The sequence below is a fragment of the Syngnathus typhle genome, linkage group LG14, assembly GCF_033458585.1.
Source record: "Syngnathus typhle isolate RoL2023-S1 ecotype Sweden linkage group LG14, RoL_Styp_1.0, whole genome shotgun sequence".
In the NCBI taxonomy this organism is placed as follows: domain Eukaryota; kingdom Metazoa; phylum Chordata; class Actinopteri; order Syngnathiformes; family Syngnathidae; genus Syngnathus; species Syngnathus typhle.
The window spans coordinates 7,214,463-7,237,567 of record NC_083751.1 but is presented as its reverse complement, the minus strand read 5'-3'; the positions used below and the strand labels follow the sequence as shown (position 1 = coordinate 7,237,567).

The 23,105-nt window shown below is 38.9% G+C and overlaps 1 protein-coding gene across 19 annotated transcripts in view; it reads left to right on the top strand.

The window, feature by feature from the left end:
• adgrl2a (adhesion G protein-coupled receptor L2a) overlaps window positions 1-23,105 on the top strand; it is an 84,953-nt gene that overhangs the window by 7,176 nt on the left and 54,672 nt on the right. For all 19 annotated transcript variants that reach the window (XM_061296907.1, XM_061296888.1, XM_061296890.1 and 16 more), the window contains exon 2: window positions 10,783-10,957. In XM_061296907.1, coding sequence (XP_061152891.1) covers window positions 10,795-10,957 — 163 coding nt within the window. In that variant the 5' untranslated portion in view covers window positions 10,783-10,794. The remainder of the gene's footprint in view (window positions 1-10,782; window positions 10,958-23,105) is intronic.

Below are 23,105 nucleotides of genomic sequence, written 5' to 3'. Positions count from 1 at the left end.
TGTGTGTGTGTGTACAGGCTGCAGAACACACTTGTTTGAACAGAGAGGAAAAAAAATCTATTCCATTCTATCATATTTTAATTTACTTTGATATATTTCCATGTTGAAATAATTTGTGTGCAATAGTTTACCTTTAATTCGTTCAAGGCTAATAACAAAAAAATGACAATTGTATTTTCATATAATAAAAACAATTTCTACAACACGAGCCGATATAGTATTATTGCCAGCATGTTGTGAAGATGGAGCATTGCTCTTCCTTAGATTTTGTTGGAAGACGAGCGCCGATGAAATTTCTAGCTTCTCCTGGCATGCATCGGTAATTGTAAAAAAAAAAATAAAGTAATTTAACATTTTACAGATTGGTTTTATCCAGCTGTAAAATGTGTCTATATAATCCCAAATCAGTTCTCTCGCTGAAGATCGATCACACACCAATCAGTCCATACACAGTTCACAACACATGCAAAATTCTTTAGCCTTTTTAGACATAGTAAAGCAATAAATAAATAAATGTGCTAGTGCTTATGTAGATGTGATTGGTGGTCTTTTTATGCTTGTTTCTTTTTTTTTATGCGTATTTTCGTCCTGGGTTCTGAAGGTTAGGGGATCGTTGACATTTCAGCACTTACAAGGGAGCCACCAATTTGCCTCAATGTTACTGGGACACTCACTTTCTAACGACCAATATGACAAAATGTAATATGGACAAAATAAATGCTATAAAGATATTTCATTTTCTCATTGTTCAATGCACGTAAAAAAGAATCGTCCATCCAACGAAAAACAGCCACACACTATGTGAGAAATCCTTTGGTCTTTCTCTCTTCCCTTTTATTTTTGCTACTAAAATCAACTTACTCCAGAATCCTCCGGGATGCGGAAATTGTAATCTCGCGATCACAGCTTGCATGACATCACTTGCATTGACTGCAGAAGCTGAAAGTTGAACAAAACTTAAATCGGAAATATGAACTTTGACGAACAGGGAAAACGTAAGAGGAATGAGCCAGGCAGCCTGTTAAAACTCATTTTTTTAATATTATTTTTACGACCACAGATATTTCTTTTGACAAGGAGTGGTCTTAATAACGGATTAAATCTAAAATTATATATGAAATATTCAGGGCACACTCTCATGCGGCAAGTAGTTTTCTCTAGTCTTAATGTCCACCAACGACTACCGTGTGTTACTTCTTCCTATCCATCTGTCATACGGCTCTCCATGTGAGTCCAGTATGCTGTTTTTCTTTGAACTTGAGTAGTGCTTCAGCAGTGTGATGAGAGCAGGTCCATATCAGCTGATGAAAAATGACCATAAAGAGGTCAATCAAACGAGACTTGGAGAGAAAAAAAAAAGATGGTGGATTTTTTTTTTTTTTTTTATAAAGTAGAGCTGGTGGCATTTGTAGCATCATTCATCAGTTTGAGCTGATTACACTCCAAGTTGGTGAAGTGAGCTGAGGATGGAGCTTCTGTAGGCATTTCCATCACAAAAAGGTCTAGCCCGCCCGCGGACAGACAAAGAGCTACATTTGTGTAGAGACCAAGACCTGCCCACAGGATGGAAAAGTTTACTCCTACTTTGCCCGATAACATCTCCCTGACAGTGGAGGTGAGCTGCTTTCTTATTTAGCATATTTAGCAAAATAATTCCACCTATGCTGAAGCAGAGGACCTTAAGCTCTGTAAATGTAGCTACGAGACACCCGATGGTGAGAAGAATCGACATTGCAACGCCTCCTCACTTTTAGTTCACGGGATCCTTTATTCTCTCACCGAAGGTGGCCCCTGAGTTTCTTGTGCGTACTGGAGGGTTCTTGTTGTGGCCATACTGTAACTTGGGGAAGATAAATGCACTATATTCTGCTATCACAGACAAATAACTCCCTCGGCACATAAAAAGTAAAAATAAAAAACTGTGCCCAGATAGCTATGTCTAATGAAGCTGCGGTAACAGAGCACATGCAAGTAGAGCGTGCAGTGATAGCCCCAAACTGAAGTGCTAATTGATGCTCTGGATATTTTTGGCATGTAAGACAAAGATGGATGGCGGAGAGAAAGAATATTTATTAGTGGGCTACTCTTTTGAAGTGGCAATGTGTTACCGCTTAGAACGAACAAAAATGTATGTAAATTTAAAGTGCAGTGACAGATCCTTTAAAGGGCTGGAGCCATTCCTTTTATATTGCATCATTAAACCAGTTTGTGTTGTGCAGCTGGAAAACATGCTCTACATGTGGGAGTTGTTGAGAGCCTTTTATATATATATATATATATATATATATATATATATATATATATATATATATATATATATATATATATATATATATATATATATATATATATATATATATATAATTATTTATTTGGCCGACCTGTGAAAGTATCTTCCACTAGACTGAATGCTCCAGGTTAATATGTAATTCTGAAGTGGAGAATGTGTGACCTTGTTATCACATTCCAAGTGAGTTTTTATCTGTGATGCCATGATTCCGTACAACTTGCATTTGTGACTATAACACTTTGGTGTATTATCAATACAGATACCTACCTAGAGTAACTATAGTCACATTTTGACTTCATTCACATTCACAGGAGGTGGTTCAAAAGGTGCGACCTGAAATTGTTCTCCCTTTCAGAGTTTGTTTTGGAAATTAGAATCGCTTTGGTATTCAAAGTGAGAGCAGATAATTTTCCTTAGTGAATGTTTTTATCGCTCACGACTTTCCGGTCCCGTCTAGCTTTTCATCTTGTGTGGTTTCCTTGAAAATTATTCACTGCAAGGGAAAAAAAAACATAGTCCTTTTGCTTATCAGCCGGAAGCAAACACATTAAACACACACAAGGTGTAACACCAGTGATTGTCCAACTGTGGATGGTAAGACAGGCCATGAATGCAAAATGTGTTTCAATTATACTTGAATAATGTTAGAAAGGGGGTATCTATTCTTCTACACACCTAAACTGCTATATTTCTTTATTGCGGTTGCCGTCATTCGGCTGTGTTGCGCCAAGCGGAGTGACTTTCATCATGTCATGAATTTAAATATGTGCTTGACAACTTCTCTCTAAGCTTGGAACTGTCATTGGATCTGCCATGGCGCCCGGCCTTTTAAATTGCCTAATCCATTGTACAGTAAGCAGACTAGTGCTGAATTCAGTAGAACTTTAATTATTAAAATAGAGGAGTTGGTGGGGGGAGCGTGTTTGCATCACAATCCACCTCTCTGTCCACATGCTAATGAACAACTAAGGAAACTTCTCATCCTCTCACCTTGAACCCTTTCAAAGCGTTGCCCTTTACTCCAACTTGCTCCAAAAAAGAATGCAATGCGTCTTTTCCACACATATTATTTTATTCGTGTAGTTTTCTTGGAGTAAAACACAAAGCTGAATATAGCCTCACGAGGTTTAACAAGCTCCATTACCTGTCCGGGTGCTCTGATTTAGGACTGACAGGTGATTGCATTTACGAAATACAACACCGACCTCTTGGTGTGTGTGTGTCTTGGTGTGTGTGTGTGCGTGTGTGTGTGTGCATGTGTGTGTGTACATGTGCTTGCTGATGAGACACAGCCACGCCGGGTTTTGGGTTGACATACCCCTTCCCTTGTCTAATGAAGGCATTCATGCTGTCTTTGGAATTTAAAATAGATACAGCCGTGCCATGGCAGAAATTCTAAAATGCCGGAATGAAGCTGGCCACAGTAGCTGCTGTTGAAATAATTATTCGCTTATGGAATTGGTCTAATGAGTTTGTCTGCTGGATTTCATTGTCACTGACTGAATTAATTCCATTATTGATTGCATTTAAAATCTTACAAAGTTTGCATGGTCCATGGAAGAGCTCATCCATCTAAGTACGTGAAAGACCAAGTCATTTGTTTGGTTATCCCACACATCGTGTGGTACAGTGTAAGATCTTTTTGCTTTGTTCTATTTCAGTGACTTAATGTGGCACACATTATATTGGCCGTTTGTCCTTCATCTGGACTGCAGAAGGTTAAAAGCATCAATTAGACACCAAGTCATGGTCAGCCAAATTATGGTGGAAGCTTTTAATCTCAAAGAATTGGCACTCTTCAAGAATGAGTGACATACAACGATTAGCATCAGGTTTATTTTTATCATGTCATGAGGAGGTGGATCCAAGCCAAAGGTGCTATTGCATCATTGTTAGATGCAATTTTCACTAATGTAATGGGCTTCAATTATCAATTGCATGCACTGCTTTTGCACTCATTAACCCCGTCACACTATTTTTATTTTTGGAATACAGTACATTTCATTCACACACGCACACAAAATAGCACTAGGACCAATGAGGTCATCCATATCTTGCTGAAAGATTTGCCTCTGAGGAAGCTGCGGAATTTGACTGTAAAAGAGGAAACATGCCTCAAAACAAAAAAATAAATAAATGAATAAATAACTTGAACTTGCATAACAGTATTCCTTTGCTTAATTCAAAATCAACTCAGATCATGTTTCCTTTATCTTTGACACGTTTCTGTTTTTATTCATCATCTATTATGATTAGTCATTCTATGATTTCATAAGAAGGTTGTTAAGTACGGAAACTCAAATGAATAGCAGAACCCCAGCAGCCGTTATTTCTTATCAAAGCTGCTGTCATGTATTTTATAGTGGTGATTAATGTTTAGGTTTTTCCCCACTTGATGAGCAATAAAAGGTTTGGCACAAACAACATGTATTATGGTTTTATGCTATTTTATATTTGAGTCAAGAATTTACAAAGACTTTTAGGTGGATTTCCAGTATTCTCCATTATCTCCAACAGAGGCATTGACTGTACCTTATTTTAGCTTCCATCATACAGCATCATCATCTCAGTTACCTTGTACATGTTTTATGTCGCTGTCCTCTATATTAAAAATTAATATCCTGTTTAATACTGCCAGGCGATCACAGTGCATTATTGATGCTGGGCCCTTAATACAAAGACAGAGTCGTGTTTTTAACCACGCAGCTGCTCATTTTGAAATAAGGAGGGGGTTAGAGTGTCACACAAGCCGCTTACTGGTGCACATTCATGTAAATACAGCGGCGTTATTATTGTACAGTAAAACTACGCCGCATATAACCAAAGGGCTTGCTTCCTTTTTAGCTAACAAACATGGGCATGGTAATAAATAATTAAACCAATTTTTTTGTGAGGCCGAAAACAGTGAGAGTTTTACCTCACTTTTTGTTAGGCTGCGTTCACACTATGATCCTGGTGGCAACAGCAGCAAAGTTATTGTGCCATGAGAATTTGCGCCATTCAAAAAATAATCTTTATTCTATAATATATTATGTATCTTTTCTCACGGTTTATCACAGTATCGATGACGGGCTGTGGGGAAATAGGGCTAAGCTCGTACTGCCGTTCAATAAAGGTTTTTAAATATAGGCAATATTGAGTAATCAAAACCTTAATTGAATTACATGAGACTCGGTTGCTGAAAATATATATTAGGGTTTTCTTGTGTTGGATTAAGTAGTGTTTAGCTACACAGCCAAGTTCAGTCAATTTGGTTGCACTCATTTAGCCATGGCCAACTGGGTCCCACTGTAAATGTTGCTTTTATGGTGTCCTAATGTACTCTCTGATCAACAACCAGGCAGAGCATTTAAGTGCACATTCTAATTGTATTGGGTTTCTGGCCAGTGGAGTTTACTCTATAGGCATTGCATACATTTGGGTATTTAAAGGTGAATTATGGCTGATCAACTACCTATTGGGCTTGATTGGCAGCTCGTATCACCATGAAATGCCCATTTCCATTCATGATCTTCCTATTTATCCTACGGTATTAATGTCAGCCTAGTAATTACCAGACACGGGGAACATTTGGCAAAAAGACCGCTTAATGGTCCAGGCAGAATCAGTCTTATCTCAAGCGAGCTGAAAGAATAGTTTTGTGCTATCAGCAAGTGGAAATGACATTTTGAAATTCCCTTCCGGATAATCCACTTCAGTTGCCAGTTAAACATCAAAATTACAACTCAGATTTATCGAACCTGCATTACAAGTTTGTTGCTGTGTCGAATCATTTTGCGATAATCCCTATGGACGGACAGGTATAGGTATCTTGCGGAACTAATAGGATTTTCAGTGCATTGCTGAAGTGATTATAAAGCTATGGGTGTCAAATATATATATTCAGACAGAAAGTGATAAGGCTGAATCACAGCGCACACCTTTCCACATTTTCACTTATTTGCTGCTGTTTTGTCTACTAAAGTCTACCTGGACTGGATAAACTTTTTCTCTTTGTTTGTTGAGATGTTCCATTATTATAAATAGTATTGTTTAAACCAATGGCTCATGATTGCTTTATTTCATAGCCATATGTCCTGATCAGTGGGAAGCACAAATCATCAATGAATTGAGTGGCTCATAAAATTGATGAATGGTGCAAACACAAAAGCAATGAGCCCGACAGGCACCATGTTGCTGTCATAGGCTCTGTCGTGGAATTGTTTGTGCCTCTGAAACTGATGCTTGCATAGAAGTAAACTTCAAATTAGCTAAGATGGTATAAGAAATTATTGACTGCAATGTCTTGTCATACTTTGGGAAAGCTTTAAATGCAAATTTTCTCTTCAAATTTCTTTTATTTTTGCTTCCAATTTAGAGTCCCACTTTCCAACCCCCTGTTGCTTCACATTATCACCCCCACTGTACACCCCAATCTGATCCTGTTGCACTATGTGCAAGTTGGCCCTGGTATTCCCCTTGCGTGATCTCTGGTCAAGGCTGTTGTTTGGGGTGAGGGGAGGGGGGCACCAGCAGTCACACAGCATTTGGGAGAATGCCATTCCCGGGTTGCTCTCAATCATTCCATCTGCAGAATAGGTCAACGGATGATTCCTCCCTGCCCCATATCGAGCTCAGCGGGGCTCCAGACTCATCTGATCAACAGTCCACTCTGTCCTCGGGAGTGCAAATTTTCTGATATCCGCTTTCCATATTGTACTCGTACGTCTTCAGCCGTGGAGAAGCACGGACACAATCTATTCTGGGGAGAAGTATTTTCTTTCCGTGGAAGTGTCTGAGTGTTTGGCATCCTAGCTCTGAGTCCGCGGGTAGTTTAGTCCTTTCGAAGTTGTTGATGAGGGGGTTTTACAGTATGTATGAATTTATGTTTGCTGTTGGGAAGAACCAATAGAAACAACTTTCCGATTCAAACACGCGGTGATCCGTTGGCACTGATTTACATTTGAGGATAGATGAATGTCCAGGCCTCTTTTGCATCCCTGTGATGTTCTCTGACAATTAACATCCCAACTCTTTCTTGGAGTTTGTTGAAAGCAGAAGGGCTAATTCAAGGGTCAAGCAAGACTTGCAAGCTGTCAATCTTTTTATTGTAACTTGAATCCCCTCCCCCACTCAAGTCCTTTTATTCTCAGACACCCCCCCCCCCCCCTTCACCCTCCCAGACCTCTTTTAATAGAAAAGCCCAACTCTTCCTCTATTCTCCCGCGACCCTCTAACAGCCCAAGAGGGATAACCAAAAGCTTTGTCTTGGAGAAGCCATGCATTCTTTCACATCTGCCTCTTGTTCTCAGACCCCACCCCCAGCCCTTCCAATTCAAATTTCAAACTGCCCTTTTCAATCAGCCCTCCTCCTGTCTCTTCTAATCACCCCTTCCTGTTCGCTACAAAGCCCCTATTTTGCAGTTCACTATAAATGCAACTGATTTGTTTTAAAACAGTATGTCATACACACCCCTGGAGCATCTTCATTTTACGAGATACTTAAACACCTGCCTGTAATGATTTCATGCATAAAAAAAACTGAACAACAAAAAATGGCTCTCTCAATTTAACAACTGGCCAATCGGTGCTTTGATCATGCCTTTGGAATCAATCCAGTCTATTGCCGATGCCCTTCATCATCTGTCTGGCTCAAGTCTGTAGATGCAAACACCTGTTCGGTGTGGAGGGGGCTCAATACGATCACTGGCGGCGGCGCTGTTTAAAGGCTTGGGGAGAAAAAAGCAAGCTCCAGCAGAGAGTGGAGACTTTGGCGCGTCTAATGAGAAGAATACGTGTCAGTCAGTGTCCCTCCGGTCTGTGCTTTTGGTGTCTGTGCATGTTGAACACTCACAGCATGAGACAAAATACATTAAGTACAAGACTGTTATGATCGATTTGTAGAACAACTCTGTACATGTATGAGGGAAATAAACTCTGCATTTACTGTCATGGTGGCGGAGAAGTTCACTGCCTCCGAGGCAAATATGTTAAGATGCATTTGTTTTTTTGTCTTCAGGCAATTGAGGTAATGTGCTGCTCAGGTTTATGAGATTGTTTGGATTGAAATACAGACACAGAGGCATATAAGGATTAAAGTAATACGTAGTTCTGTGTTCTATGGAGACGATTTGATTTGACAGAAGACTTGCGAGTGTTCTCCTGGTAACGTCAAACAAGTTTGAGGTTAATCTTTTAATTCAGACCATTAATCTCAGCCGAACCAGGAAAATCTCTTTGTTAACATCCATTTCCATTAGAATTAGGGGAGGGCAATACTGTGATGTAAACAGCATAACCCCTCCACCCCACTCAAGGTCGTGAGCCGTCAGGGATCTGTATTTCATATTGCACATGACAAGTGAATGCTTATCTGCCATATTAACTTATTTGAGATTCTCTGCATGCACAGAAGAGGTCATAGAGTGAACTGGGTGCTAGATTTCTGGTATTTAAACATGATTTAAAGTAACCAGGGTAATAATTCATTATTCATTGGTCTCTAATACAAAAAAATCCATTCTAACAACTTCTAAAGGTCACAGCAATTATTTTAGCTAGTTTTTGAATGGGATTATTGTCATGCTTCTTTCTATGCACCATAAGTATTCTAAGTGGACAAAAGTCAATGCTAAGCCTGTGCGTGTTTACAAGGATCCCAAAAGCCTGTTCCCTTTGCAGCTTTATTGTACAGACGGCAAACACAAGGCCTCATCATATACACTAACAACTTGGAGGGAGAATGACACTCAGTAGAACTAAGACCTCCACCAAGGCGAAACAATCCAATCCAAATTTTGAAAACTTCATATATACCCTCCTCTATGTGTTTTCCAATTTAGGGGCTGTAAAACTTCAAATCAATAAAACTATATATCAATTCACTGTACCTAAACATACAATGATGTCGTGTCCCGTTTTCCCACTAACCTCATTATAATGGCTCTGAAATTAGAGGTCTTGTGTGAGGCATACTGTCATATTAGATGAGGTGATTATGGTGGACTTAATTACAACTTTGTTGCCTAATGTGTGCATGCTGCATGTTTTCATGCCCGTGAAGTACTACGCTGTCTGGGAACTAGCAAACACAAAATAGATCAAACGCTTTGCAGCCAAGGAATATTCTCCAGTGAGGAGGAGCTGGATTTTTTTGCTCTAGCTGCACGCGACAGGCAGAAAGTTGTGCATGAAGGCTAACATTCAGAGAACAGTTGCTGAGACATCAAGAAGGACGTAGCTGTTTTTGATCGGGCTGAATTTTTTTTGAGGGGAAAACAGTTTCTAATGTGCCCCGTTGCCTAAGTGATGCTACATCCCTTGGTAAATGTGCTGGACCGAGTTTAGCCCACCAATGTAAACAGGCCGACAAAAAGGGAGCTGTCAGTAGTGTGAGACGCCTGCCTGGACGTGCAGGTAGGCGTTAGGTTTCACCCTGCGTAGCCCCACTGGTATATCCATGACTTGGGAGGAGGCCATTTGCTTTTGTAGCGAAAGAGAGCAAAAACAAACATTCAAACAAAGTCCTACTAGTGGGACAGGTATGGATGAGGTGAGGAGACAGGAATCCTGCTCGGGAGTGAAAGGGTGGGGATGCGAAGATAACTTTGTGGTCAGTCACAACAAAGACTGTTGACCATTTGCTCTCAAGTGTTTATTTGTTTGCCGGCGCCTCGGGGGTGGAAAAGGCAATTTAGCTTCTTGACTTGCGGCTAGAATATCTTAAGCAGATAATAGTGGGGGATACTGACTCGTGAGTCGTGTAAGTCATATATTGGCCCTTTGTGATGATGCTGTAGATGTTTAACTGGTTCGGTGGGTTTTAAATATAATGTCACTATTTCACCAAACTGAAGATATTGAAAAACATGTCGGGTCGTGTTCACTAAGCCGTATGATTTTCGCATTTAACGCTGGCCTCAGCTGATTTAATATTTCTCGTGCATGTGGATACAAATAGCAGTGGAGCTCACAGTTGGCCGCTTCCTATCCGTTTGGCGCGTTTTCACTCTGGGCTCATGTCAACGCTCTGTCGGAAAGTGAGAGTCGAATTCAAATCGGAGATGTCTTCATAAATCAGCATCATTTTAAAATCTTTGTGATACGGCTCATGTGCTCCTGGGTGGTAGGCATGGGCTATGATATATAGATGGAAATTTAAAAAATATATAATAGTGGAGTGAGATCGAGGTTTGATAAGGTGTCACATCCCTCTTCCATTAGTCACAGTAGGGTTGGACAAGGGCGGGCTCTGTCTGTTTGACAGTATTGGTTGCACCCAGATCTGGCCCGTTAGGTGGTCCTGTTTCCAGATGCCATCAAAGGATTTCCCCCCTCTCACAATTATTGACTTCATGCACTTATTTGGCAGTTTGTGTGGGTTTGCAAAATGCTCAGCCCCCAAACCGCATCCAACACACATTTTGGAGACATCTTGTAGTAAATGTGCGTTCTTTTAGGACTCCAATTTCACCGTCAAACTGACGTTCCTTCTTGGTGTCCTCCCCTGACAGGTGAGAGGATCAATGACGACCATCTCTAAGATCGTTTGGATTGGACTTTTTCAATCAGAAGCTCTTTGTCACAACACAAAAAGCTGCAAGAGACCACCAACGTTTGGCGCCATGTGGAAACTACTCACCTTGTGCTGGTTTATCATCACCCTGGCGCAAGTCCACTCTACCGAGGGTAAGTGCACGTGAAACTCTTTGAGACTGTAAAAACCGACCACTTTGTTTTCATACCATCATTTTATAGCATCCTGTGAATGTGTGTTTCAGGCTCACTGGCAGTCAGGCACTCAGTGGGGAATTTTCGTTCTTATAGACTTATTTAGGAATTCTCGACTGAGCAATGAAAATGTAACGCTCATGCTGCTTCTCTGAGGTCCCACAGTGCATGTCTAAGTAATGTGGCTCAGAGGACCATAGGCTCAGGCGGTTGGGGATGATCGGGAGCTCTTTCATTAGCCGGTATATCTCAGACAAATTGTGATTTGCCAGAGATTTTCTGCTTGAGAGCGCCAGTTGTTCCCAGTGGCATCAGAGCTGGATGCTTTTTTCGAAATTTCAAGCTCAAATGTTTTGTGTTGTGGCCAGCGCTCACAGATTTCACACCTCAAATACGCTGATGTTTTAATCATGGTGCGTTTTAGCTTTGATTAAATCAGTCTCGGTTGTATCCTAATGGCCAGATTTATATGTCTAAACTGCATATCATAAACACTTTCCTCTACTTATTAGACTTTAATCATTGCAGTAGCGGTGCAGAACTTTGGTAATTGATGATTGGTCTAAAAAATGTTTATTTCTGTTTAGTGTAGTATATCAGAAGAACCATTATAGATTTGTTTTTCTTTGATGACAACTGTTTTAGCTCTTGCCCAGTCTTCCCTTCTGGGAATTTTTAACGAGTCCTATGATGTGAGATTATTGAAACAAATTGGTAGACTAATGCAGGATGTCATATAAGACGCCAATGACATACAATTTGTGTTTAGTTTATGTCATCTAGCTTGGATTTTTACAGTCACACTAGAAGTGGAGTGTGTAGCTGGCTCCTTTCAGCTTCACTGGGTTTGGCAAACACTGAGAAGCAGAATTTCATCAATGCTGGCAACATACATCATCTCATGTCTCACGTCATGCGGCGATAAGAGTTTGCAATTTTCCAGGCTTATAATGTGACTACACCTTGAGCAAATGGAGATTGCTGGAATCTTAGAGAGCTTGCGCTCTTACCTGGCACTACATGGATTCTTAACGCGGTGGTAGACTACTGTAAATCTAAACACGTACATAAGATAAACCAAACACATATGTAATTATGGCAATCATGATGCTGCTCTCAAGGTTGCATAGTTGTTCTCTGACATGTATTGCTGACATGTAAACGAGGTTTGCAGAAAACAAACAAACTGTCAGAAATATTTAGAAGAAAACAAAAAGTAAGTAGAAATCATAATTATAACATTCAATGCAAATCCCACTCAGTGACACTGTGTATGTGAGTGTGAATTTTTTTCTGTCTTCATACGTGACCTGTTGTGTTTTCAAAATTGTGTCATGTCCAACCCCACTTTTTTTTTTTCTTTTAAAGGCCAAAACTTGAAAAGTAGAAAAGTTTGACAGTTCTATCCTCTGCTAAACTAACTTTTGTCACATTTTAATAAGTTAAGCTTGTTTGACGTACATGTGGTTGTAAGTAGAAATATGCAAAAGCTATTAAATAATGCACACTCACTTTGGCTATTGATAACATTTGTCATTATTGTTAGTTTGCACCCCCTTGTTTCATGTCAGTCCCATTTCCCATCTCAGCTGCAGAGATCAGTGCTGAAACAGTTCATTACAAACAATATCCCCAAGTCCACACGCTTCATTAAACTGCGTCTATGCCTAATATCTTTTTAATGCATTTTTATAATTGAATTAAATGAGTTAGTGAAATGTTGTAAATAGTTTGAAGTTTGTATTTGGAAGGAAGACACACATACAACATTATTCCTTTTGCTGAAGGCCATTGTGTTGTGACCTCCAATTGCAATGTATGTCTCATCCTCCACGTCCAGGGATGTCACTTGGGTTGCGATCCACGTGTATACGTGTCTTTCATCTATATTTACACAGCTGGTTCACTGTCATCCCGAGCCTTTCATCCTATATTCCTGCTTTTGTTTTCCTTCACTACCTTATCTAGGAAAGAAAATGTGTGTCTATATATCTACAGCACAGAGCTAACAGACAAGTAAATAGCTTTTGTTTCAGAAATTTGACTACACTAGAGGTGTTTGTTTGTTTTTTCTTTCATTTTATGGGATTAAGTTTATATTATACTAAAATAAGAAAAGAGCATTTCCAAAAAATGTTCTTCCTTGCAGAAATTAATCATTATTAATATAGTCACATGTATAAATTTAATACCACCTTATCCTTTAAAACTTAAAATATGCAATTTTGCCTTACATGTTTAAAGAGTACCTATTACGAACAGAAGTCTTTTCCTTTTTCTTTTGTCATATCCACGTTTTGGAAACTACAGATAGCACCAAAATTTCATTACCTCACTCAGCGTGCATTCTCGAGCTTTGCTGTGACTTGTGTTTCTGGGCACATTGCACGGTGTGACTGTACAGTGATTGGTTGAATTTTTGTCACTATTCATGCAATCATTGGGTGGTCTTCATACAGATCTAAAAGAACGATTTGGAGCTCAACTGAAACGGCATTGTCTGGGAGGACATTTGGATATTGATTTTAGACTGCATACCAGGAAGTGCACATCATGCTGTGTGATAATAGAATTCGGATATAGTATTACTTAAGAGACAACACATTCTCTTTTCTAATCACAACTGTTGAATTTGATCACAAAGCATTTTAACTGTATTTCATATTCTGACCTAAATGAGTATGTATGAGGTCAGTAGTGATGGAGTCATCGCTGTGTTTGTAATGCTTCAGGATTGAGACTAATCGTTTCTATATCTCCTAAAAGCCTTTAGCACAAATTGGGGTGTGAAGTTGACATGGGTGTTTACCACAAACTGATAACGTCTCACAAAGGACATTCTTGCATTCCGTTGTGGGAGGGGTCAATGTCTTTGTATTTCAGGCTTGACCCATACCAAAGTCGAGATTTCTCAAAAGCACTGAATTTGACTTTCTTAAGCTCCCAAGTGACATACCAACCTGTTGGAATGCCTCTTGATAAATCACAAACTTAACACAGGTTTGGTAAAACATGCGTTGTCTCAGGGATAATCAAACTTGAGAAAAAAAAAAAAGTCCCTGTTGAAATATTAGAGAGCAAATAATATAAGTAAAGGCTACATTATGCCCCTTTAATATACCTTCCTTCTTGAACCTTCAGAACCAAATAGTATCGTTCCTTTAGATCCATAAAATAAATTTTATCTTTTTGTTCATTTTTTTTCCAAATAAATCAAACATACCCTACAGGAAGCACAAGAAAAGTTTATGTAATAAACAAAAACATCCAATGACCAGATAAATACTATTCAAAATACCTGTTAGAATGCCATAAAGTGAAGAATAGCAGTAAAGTACTTATGATTCAAATAAACACGTTTACAATCTGCTTTAAGAGACATTCAAACATCTCTACCCTTTAACCAGTAAAACACAAATAAATAAACAGTTTCACAGCTTCAGTTTTAGGAATGCAGGTTTGCCAGCTTGTTCTGAAAGCCCTGGTTAACCTGACTGTGATGTCTGAGTCTGAAAACAAAGGGAGCTATGTAAAAGGGGTACGTAAATAGGAGCGGTAGATAGTAGATGAAGAATAACTGAACTGAATAAGAAAGCAATACAAAACAGCTTTGTGAGAAAGCCACAGTGAGTTTCCTTTCAGGATGTCTTTTGTTGGCAAACTATACCACAGAATACTCCCAGAAAATAAAACATTCATCAGTCAATATGCACACACAAATCAACTCATTCTAGCAAAGCAAATGTCTGCATGCAAATATTACAATTCATAATAATCTAAAAATGCTGAATCTTCACTTGAGCGATTGAAAGCAATGCTCATCTTCAAAAGTCTGAATATTATTCCTGTGCTCACACAGAGGATAAAAAGTTTGCTTTTCAAAGGATTGTACACATTTATGATGAGCATTCATTGTTCAAGACTTAACATTTGCACATTCTGGATTGCGCACAGCACAACAAGAATTTTGACAATAGTACACTTAACACAAATAATCAAATTGTCTGTCATGGAAGGCGCTCAACTTTGATATGTAATCGCAGGTTCATTTCCTTTGTCCTCCTGGTGTCCTCTGTGGTCGTTACCATGGCAACCTCAGCAAATTTAGCCGAAGATGTGATTTAGAAAAGAATACTGTCATGTTTTGGTAATGTGTAATGCAGTGATGATTTCCTTCCGTAATACATGATTAAACTGCCTCCCAAGTCAGCTCGTGTTTTGTAGCCGAGCTGAGAGGATTTGTCGACCTCAGGAAGTGAATAACAATTCACGCTTAGCATCAGCAGTGTGTTCTCTTCAAAGGCTTTGCCTAAGATTGCTCGAATTATAGAGTGGAGCAATGTTTCTGTGTCAAGGAGAAGGGGGGGGGGGGGGGGGAGTTGCTACATGTCAAACACACAACTAAGAATCAATCAAGAAAAGATGTGCTCCGTTTCTCTGCTCCTGGTGTTTTAAAGTTTTTCTAACAGTGAACAATCAGAATAAGATGTAAGCAGTTGACAAATTACCATTGTGGCTTTAAAGGGAAACAACAATACAAATGGGATTTGTGTATCGAAAAAAACATGTAAACTAGGTCACTGGGTTTGTGTAGCTTTAATTGTAACTTTAATCATTTTATTCAGTCATTCTGTATCTCAGAGATGATTGACATGTTAATACTTGTCATGATTAAAAGCTTTCAGAGATCAAACTTTTATTTTTTTTTTAAGAAAAAATGAGTAACCTAACCAACTAACCTCACTTAACTAACCTTAACCCCTATCCTCCCTTACACCAACCCCTGTTTCTCGTCACAGCTTCACTTGTTTGTAGTACTTGAAATTTTTCAAGGACAATACAGAAGGGCACCTTTAAAAGTCCTTTCTTTTGAATCACGTGAAAGCAAAGGAGAAAAGGCTTTAAACCTTAATCTCAAAGTGAATGGAGTGAAATCGACAATCAGGGTGTCTCAAAATGTAATTACTGGAAGTAAAAGCTGAGAGCTTAATGCGAGCCAGAACCTGTAAGAACACCATCTTGCGCCACCCACTGCCATGCCACAATTTTCTCGGGTAGTTATAGCTCTTGACAAGCAAACTTAAAATTGCTCATAAAATGGTTTTCAAATCTATTATATACAAGTAAGTCCATTAAAATAAAGCTTTGCCACCCACTGCCATGCCACAATTTTCTCAGGTAGTTATATCTCCTGACTTCAAGCAAACTTAAAATTGCTCATAAAATGGTTTTCAAATCTATTATATACAAGTAAGTCCATTAAAATAAAGCCCCAAGTCCAGTCAAGCCCAAAAATGTTTCAAAAATAAAAGCACAATATTATCTGTCAAAATATTATCTTGTGGAACCTTAGACATTTTCTGCTAAATAGTACCAAAAAAGAAAAGAACCAAGACCTTAGTTCCCTCACGGTACGTATATGATGAGTTTATGTTATGACTAAAGTTGCAAACTTGTTTGGGTTACTTTTATAGAAATACCATAAAGTAACTTAAGTGTGTTTTATCTGATGTGAACTAAACACAAGTTCCTGAAAAAAAACTGCAAGCCTTTTAACAACACGCAACAACTTGTATTTGGTATTCTGACATCAAGACCGACAAACAAGTTGTATAGTCTGAGTTTTTGATCGAAACATTTTTATCTAAACATACCCTAAAACAGCAATGACTCACTGGTGAGTCAAACCAATCCTGTTGTTTTGTCTCTGCTTCTCTCGCTTGCTGTCATTTTGGTTGTCCATAACCAACTGTTGAATCTGGATCAACATGGTGCCAGGCAGGCAAGGGGGCCTTGTGTACGAAGGCCCACCGTGCTGTCATGTCTCTTTCATCACCAACCGGCTTTGGAGATAAGGAGACAATGAGCAGTGGCAAGGTGTAGCCACAGCCCCTGGGTCTCCTCCCTGCTGAGCACTTCAAATCCTCATTAGGATTTTCAGCAAAGGAAGGAGGGATTTTGTTGGATTAGTGCTTTGTCACAGCTGGCCCCAGGTTGGTGTTTGTCATGCAGAGCATTGCAGAGTGCTGACATACTCCCACCCATGCCAAACACACGTCTCTTTTCACCTGGCTACTAAGGAGAGTAATGCCACGTTTGGCTTGAACTAACAGTTTCATTCATGGGACTGCACTACAAATGTTTTTTTTTTTTTTTTCTCAGAGGTTGTGAAGGACACATGCCGACTGCACCACTTTTCAAAACCTGCAGTCGTTGCTCAAACGGTACAGCTACAGATTGATGAGTAGTCACCTGATACTTTTGGTGACAAAATGAGATAAAACATAAATCTGAAGAATGGAAATCCTATTTTTGATTGTGACGAGACATTGCCTCAGCCTCGCGTTTCCTCTTCTTTTATTGGCATCCTGTCTTTGCATCCGGTAGTGGAAACACCAGGTCAGGGTTTATTATTTAAAACCATACCACACATTCCAGTAACTTGAGTTTTCAGCTGATGTGTTAAGACTCCCTTTTGTACTTATTTATGCAGAGACCTTGCCAAGAATCATTAATTGGCTGTTTGCAGTCACCTTCGCTATCTCTTGTTACAGGAAACAGTTTTCTTTTAACTCTAATGTTTGTGAGTTATTACAAGGACATTACAAGTGGTGTCTCATTGATACCTTGATCCTTGCCAATTTTCTTGAGTTGTTGTTGTTGCTTGTATAATGAAAAGAAATAGTTTGTGTCTGTTTGCTTCGTGAGTCTTGTGGACTTCTCACATATAATACAAGATGACTTTGATCATCGAAATGTAGCCACAGCTCTAATGTAGTCCTTAACTGGAGAGTTTTTGTGTGAAGCTTACCTTTTCCCGTCATTCGCTGGGCTGATCCTTGTGGATAATGGCCATTCATGCAAGTCGCAGAAGGTCCTCACTGGGTGGGATCTCTGGGCCTCTTGATTAGTTATCTACCCTCATGCTTTCTCCGTCGGCCTTGTATTTTACCGTCATGCTTTGTCTAGTTTTGGTCATGCTTAGATAGAATCATGTGGGTTCCTTACAAATATATCCAAAGCAATCTGTAAAAACATTTTTTATAACCCACTGAGTCTCTTTTCTAAATCCCAAAGACAGGAAAAGATGTATGACATCACCAAGGCAGTGGTCTTGGGAAAATTAGCCACAGTTCTTATAACAAATGTTTTTGATGTGGATCTACAAGATGAGCGGAATGTTTTTATTATCAGATTTGGAAATTGATGTGCTCTCGTTTTAAAGTTGTGCTCTGTTATAATCAAGATTGTGTAGGTTTAATTCCGTTGCATCTTAGAAAAGAACAACCCTCTGAAATAAATAACAACATATAACCCACTTTTAAAACAGAAGTGTTGTGGACATAAAAGGCAGCAGATCTACCTCATATGATTGCTGCTCAAGTCCTCTGTGGAAAGGGCAGATGATGAGAATGTTTTTGATTATCCAGTAGATGGTATTTCAAAGCACAACCAGCATGGAGGCTTTGAGACCGACAAATGAACTAGCTTGTTTGGTCAAAGGGCAAATGGAGCTGACTTTTTTTTTTGCTACTGTATCATGGTGAGAATTTAATGTGACTGGACTGGAGTTTCGGGTCATATGAAGTTGCAATTTTCACTGGTCAACATGGATTGTGCTAGCACCCGACTGGTGCCAAGATTCAGTCTTACACCGCACATTGAGCTGTGATATATCTATCAAATTATAATCAAACTGCAAATTTTGAAGTGTCTGAAGTGCTGTTGTTGCTGCACTCAATTTACGAGCGTTTTGAGAGAGGAATCGTCAATGTTTTGGGGGAATGCTGAAACATGGCATTTGCATTCATTTCAATGGGGAAAGATGCTTTTCCGATAGCGTGTTTTGCTTTACGTACAGTTTCATGGAACAAATCAAATTAATCTTTTTTAAATGTAACTAGTCTCCTTTCATCACACTCATACAGCATTTTATGAAACAATTGAGTCCCCTGGAACATGAGCTCTTCTACTTCTAGCTAATTCAAGCAAGTGTTCAAGGGAGATGCTTTCACTGCAGATAAAAGGCATTTAGATCTCAGTATGTGAAAGTGCAATCTATTTTGTGTAGTGTTAAAATAACAACATAGAAATGAAAGATGTATATTTTACTGTTTTTTTTCAGATTTAAATGCAAGATACCACTGCTTGCATTTACCAGTGTCTTCTTTGTCCTTTTGCTTTCCTTTGTACTGATTTAGAACGGCTATAAATCCAGTTGAGGCTCCTGTAAACGAGGGGTGTTAGAAAGGTGGTCGTAAATACAAAGGATTTAGATCCAAAGCCTTTCAGAGGAAGTCTGAGTTGCCATTTATGAAGATTGTTGAGTAATTTCCTTGCCATATGATATAAATGGGCACAACTGACTCAGGGGAAAATGAATGTCGCATTAATACAATATATATATATATATATATATATATATATATATATTTGTAAGTGTTTGTAATTGGATCTGAAAGTCTTGTTCTAAATGCTCTGAGCTCCAATTTGGATGTCAGTGTCACTCAGAGCAGATTGATACTGCTAGAAGTAGTAGTTCTAGAGGAGAAGTCTGCAGTGATGGAGTTCATCGTCCCATACCTGTCTTGTTTCCTTCTTTAGACAGCAAACTTCTGCCGGTTGAATCTACAGTAAGTAGTTGGATCAACTTTTACCTCAATTACTTCCAATTGCTTCCAATTGTGACACAGTTGATCAAATTCATTCAATTATTACAAAATAATATATTGTGTAAATGTATGCAAATATTATTACCAGTTGTGATTACATATGAACACGTTGACATTAGTCTCAATCCAAGTGACTGTAGGCTGCCAGGGAAATCAAAGTTATTTTAGCTCATTATCCCATTTTCAAAAGTCACCATTTACTCAAAGAGGTCGTGAATTTCTAGTTTGGTTGCTGTCAGCTTTAACTTGTCAGCCCAGACCATTTGTCCCCTGACAGATCACTACGTCTTGACCCCCCGTGTGACTCAGCATTTGACCTTGTGAGTCATTATGACCCCTAAGTGTGTCCATATGTCAAGGGCTTGGGTCTCTTTTCTTAAGCCCCTTAAGTAAACTATTGCCTGAAGAAAACAGCAATCCAAGGTTTCCCATGTGGTAACATTACAAATCAATACTAATAGAGTCAGTCATCTTTAATTAACTGAGATAAATGTCCATACTAATACTATCTCAGTGTGGTGGGATTGTTTCTTGTTGTTGCTTTATCTTAATTTTTAATGATCACATATGGTTTACATAACACCTTAAAAATCCAGAAACCAGTTTGAATGAACCATAACCAGAAGATGTGACAGGGTGATGGCAGGAAACAGTTGCAAAACTGTGACTAGCAATGAGAAGGCTTAATCTCCTTTCGCACATACTGCAAATCTTAACTCTCTTAAACAGAGAATTTCTTTGTAGACTGGACATAGACCATAATTTGTCAATTTCTCACTCCATGTCATGTCCATGTGTTTAGAGACGTCTGTAACTGTAATCATTCATCACTTGTCTGGTCATTACACAAAAGTCCAAAAACTCAATTTGGAATGAATTTGAATTTTTCCGTATCACAATATGTCCTAACAAGATGGCAGCAAGTCTGCACTCTAGACTGAAAGGAAGTTGAATTAGGTGTGGTAACAGTGGCGTCCTAAGTGGGCTGGTCAGCCGATTTCAATGGCAGGTGGGGGTCAGTCGAAACACTAGCTGAACAAATGCATACACATGAGAGTGGAGTCTCATCTAAGGAGGTCCTACTTGAGGTAGTGCACTTGGGGAATGCAAACCAAGCAGATGGACCTCGCTCATTTGTGTGTGTGACCCACTGGGAAATGTTTCCTTATTGAATCAGGGAGCATCAAACGCTTCATTGGAGCAGAGAGCGAACCGAGTCGGAGCCGCTCGGCGTAGATGAGTCTATTTTTTTTCATCATTTGGAATGGAAACAATGGCAGTGAGCTGGCAAACACATCCCAAATCTAATTTGAAAAGTCTTTCAAAGAAAATATGGCTGACATCCTTATCACATTTAAACTTTTAATATGAGGTGAAATATTGTTAGTAATAAAGCAGCTTAATGAGGTCAAAAGTGGCTGCTCTCACCGGTAATCTTTGAAGAAACACTTTAATCCTTAATAATGACCCATTGGTTAACTTCACAACTACAAGTTAAAAAAAATATATAAATAAAAAATTGGCCCATTTTATATTTTCTTGACAGGGGATGTGCAAAAAGTAACTCAACAGAAGTATTATTTTCTTAAAGTCTTAAATAATACAGACAATATAAATCATCGAAACTTACTATATCATGACTATACAGGGACACTGCTATTTCTGATGAGGCCACCACAACATGGCTCAAGGTGCACACACAAAAAAAAGTGCAAAAGTATCACTAAAACATACTGGTTGGCCATCTTCGCCAAGGATCATGGCACATAGCAACATATTTGATGGTCATTGCAGCTATTTCATTACAAGAACATGTCCTTGTCTTTTTTATGGCCTAAAAAGCACTCACTCACACAAACACACACACACGCACACACACACACACACTGTGTCACACTCAGGGCGATCCGATATGAGACGGTGAGATGACAGTGTGTGCTTGTGAGAGTGCAGCCACCCGACATGTGCTGATGATGGGAAGTCAATAATGCATTATGAAAAAAGGGGGGATTTATGACCTTGATGAGCCCCATTGAGTTTAATTAGGCCTAAAGGTTGATTTACATACAAGTTTACATGGTGCTTCACCGGGCTGTGTATTTTCATTGCATTTCATCTCTACTGCTAAAAAGATATAATTTCCTCTCGGATTAATGAAGTAGCCAGTTATGACATTTTTTTTGTCTGGAAACAAAGACAAGACAAACCATAATGTCCTTGTAAGGACCTCCTTACATAAGAGTTTATACTTAAAACAGGGACAGATTCTAAATAGCATTCCCACATAGGCTTTTGTGCCCTAAAGAAGTGGAAGTGGTTGGTAAGAAGTACCCGCCGCGGTTCATTTTTTGGGAAAGAAGCCCACCTTAAACACCCAAAGTGTGTCCTGGCGGAGAAATGACAGCATCTTTTTCACAGTCATGTACCTATATCAAAGATGCTCTTGATAGCCCCCCTGCTGTTGCTATGGAAGTAGCAGAAATGTAAATGAACTGGAGGGACTTGGTTGGTGGGGAATACAAATGAGCTTCAAACACTTGTTTCCTTGCTGCTCTTTGCCTCGTCGTCTTCTACTATCCACTAGAATCATGTTTTCTCTCGCTGTCTTTGCAAGTACCCCTCCCTGAACCTTTCCTACTATAATCAAAATTCACACATTATATATGAATTAGGGCTCACAACAACCCTACACAAGTATAACAGCAAATGAAAGACAAAAAAAAATCACATAAATCCGATTTTCAATTGCTTTATTGACTCGTATTTTTCAAGAGACTATGAGACAAAGAGTTTTTGTTCTGCAAACAATTTTGGCAAGAAGTAAGACTTCAAATTGTGACAGCCAACATATCCATTAGTTTTTGTGTTTCTGTTGTTTCTCTGTTTTTTATTTTATTTTTATTTTTTTATGATGACCACAACCATTGTTAAATTTTTTTTAAAGAGAAGTTGGAGTACCACATCTGTGTTTCATTTATATTAATATATTTTATATTTACAGTATACATTTGCCATACAGTATAAATTTAAACTCTACCAACCAATCCAGAAAATGTCATAGTTTCTGTCTTAGAGAAATGCAGCAAAATGTGTCCTTTTATGTGGATATCAATGGAAAAGAAACGTCATAGCTCATCTGTCTCAAATGGACAAAAAAAATATTTCGAAACTGGCGAGTATGGCACCTCTAAAGTGAATAATGAATAAGTTGGAACAAACACTACCAGTGTAAGTAGTGCTTGTCCTTCATCCGCCACACAATAAAACAGCCCAAAAGGAACGTTAAGAGAATACGTTTCACACTAAAGTAACAATTTATTTTCTACAATAGGCAATGCAGCCCACCTCATATCCTGCTGTTTGCGGGATATATGAAATATTTTGTTCCTTCACCCCTGGGTAGACCTAACTTCTGTTGTTGTAAAGGATATCTG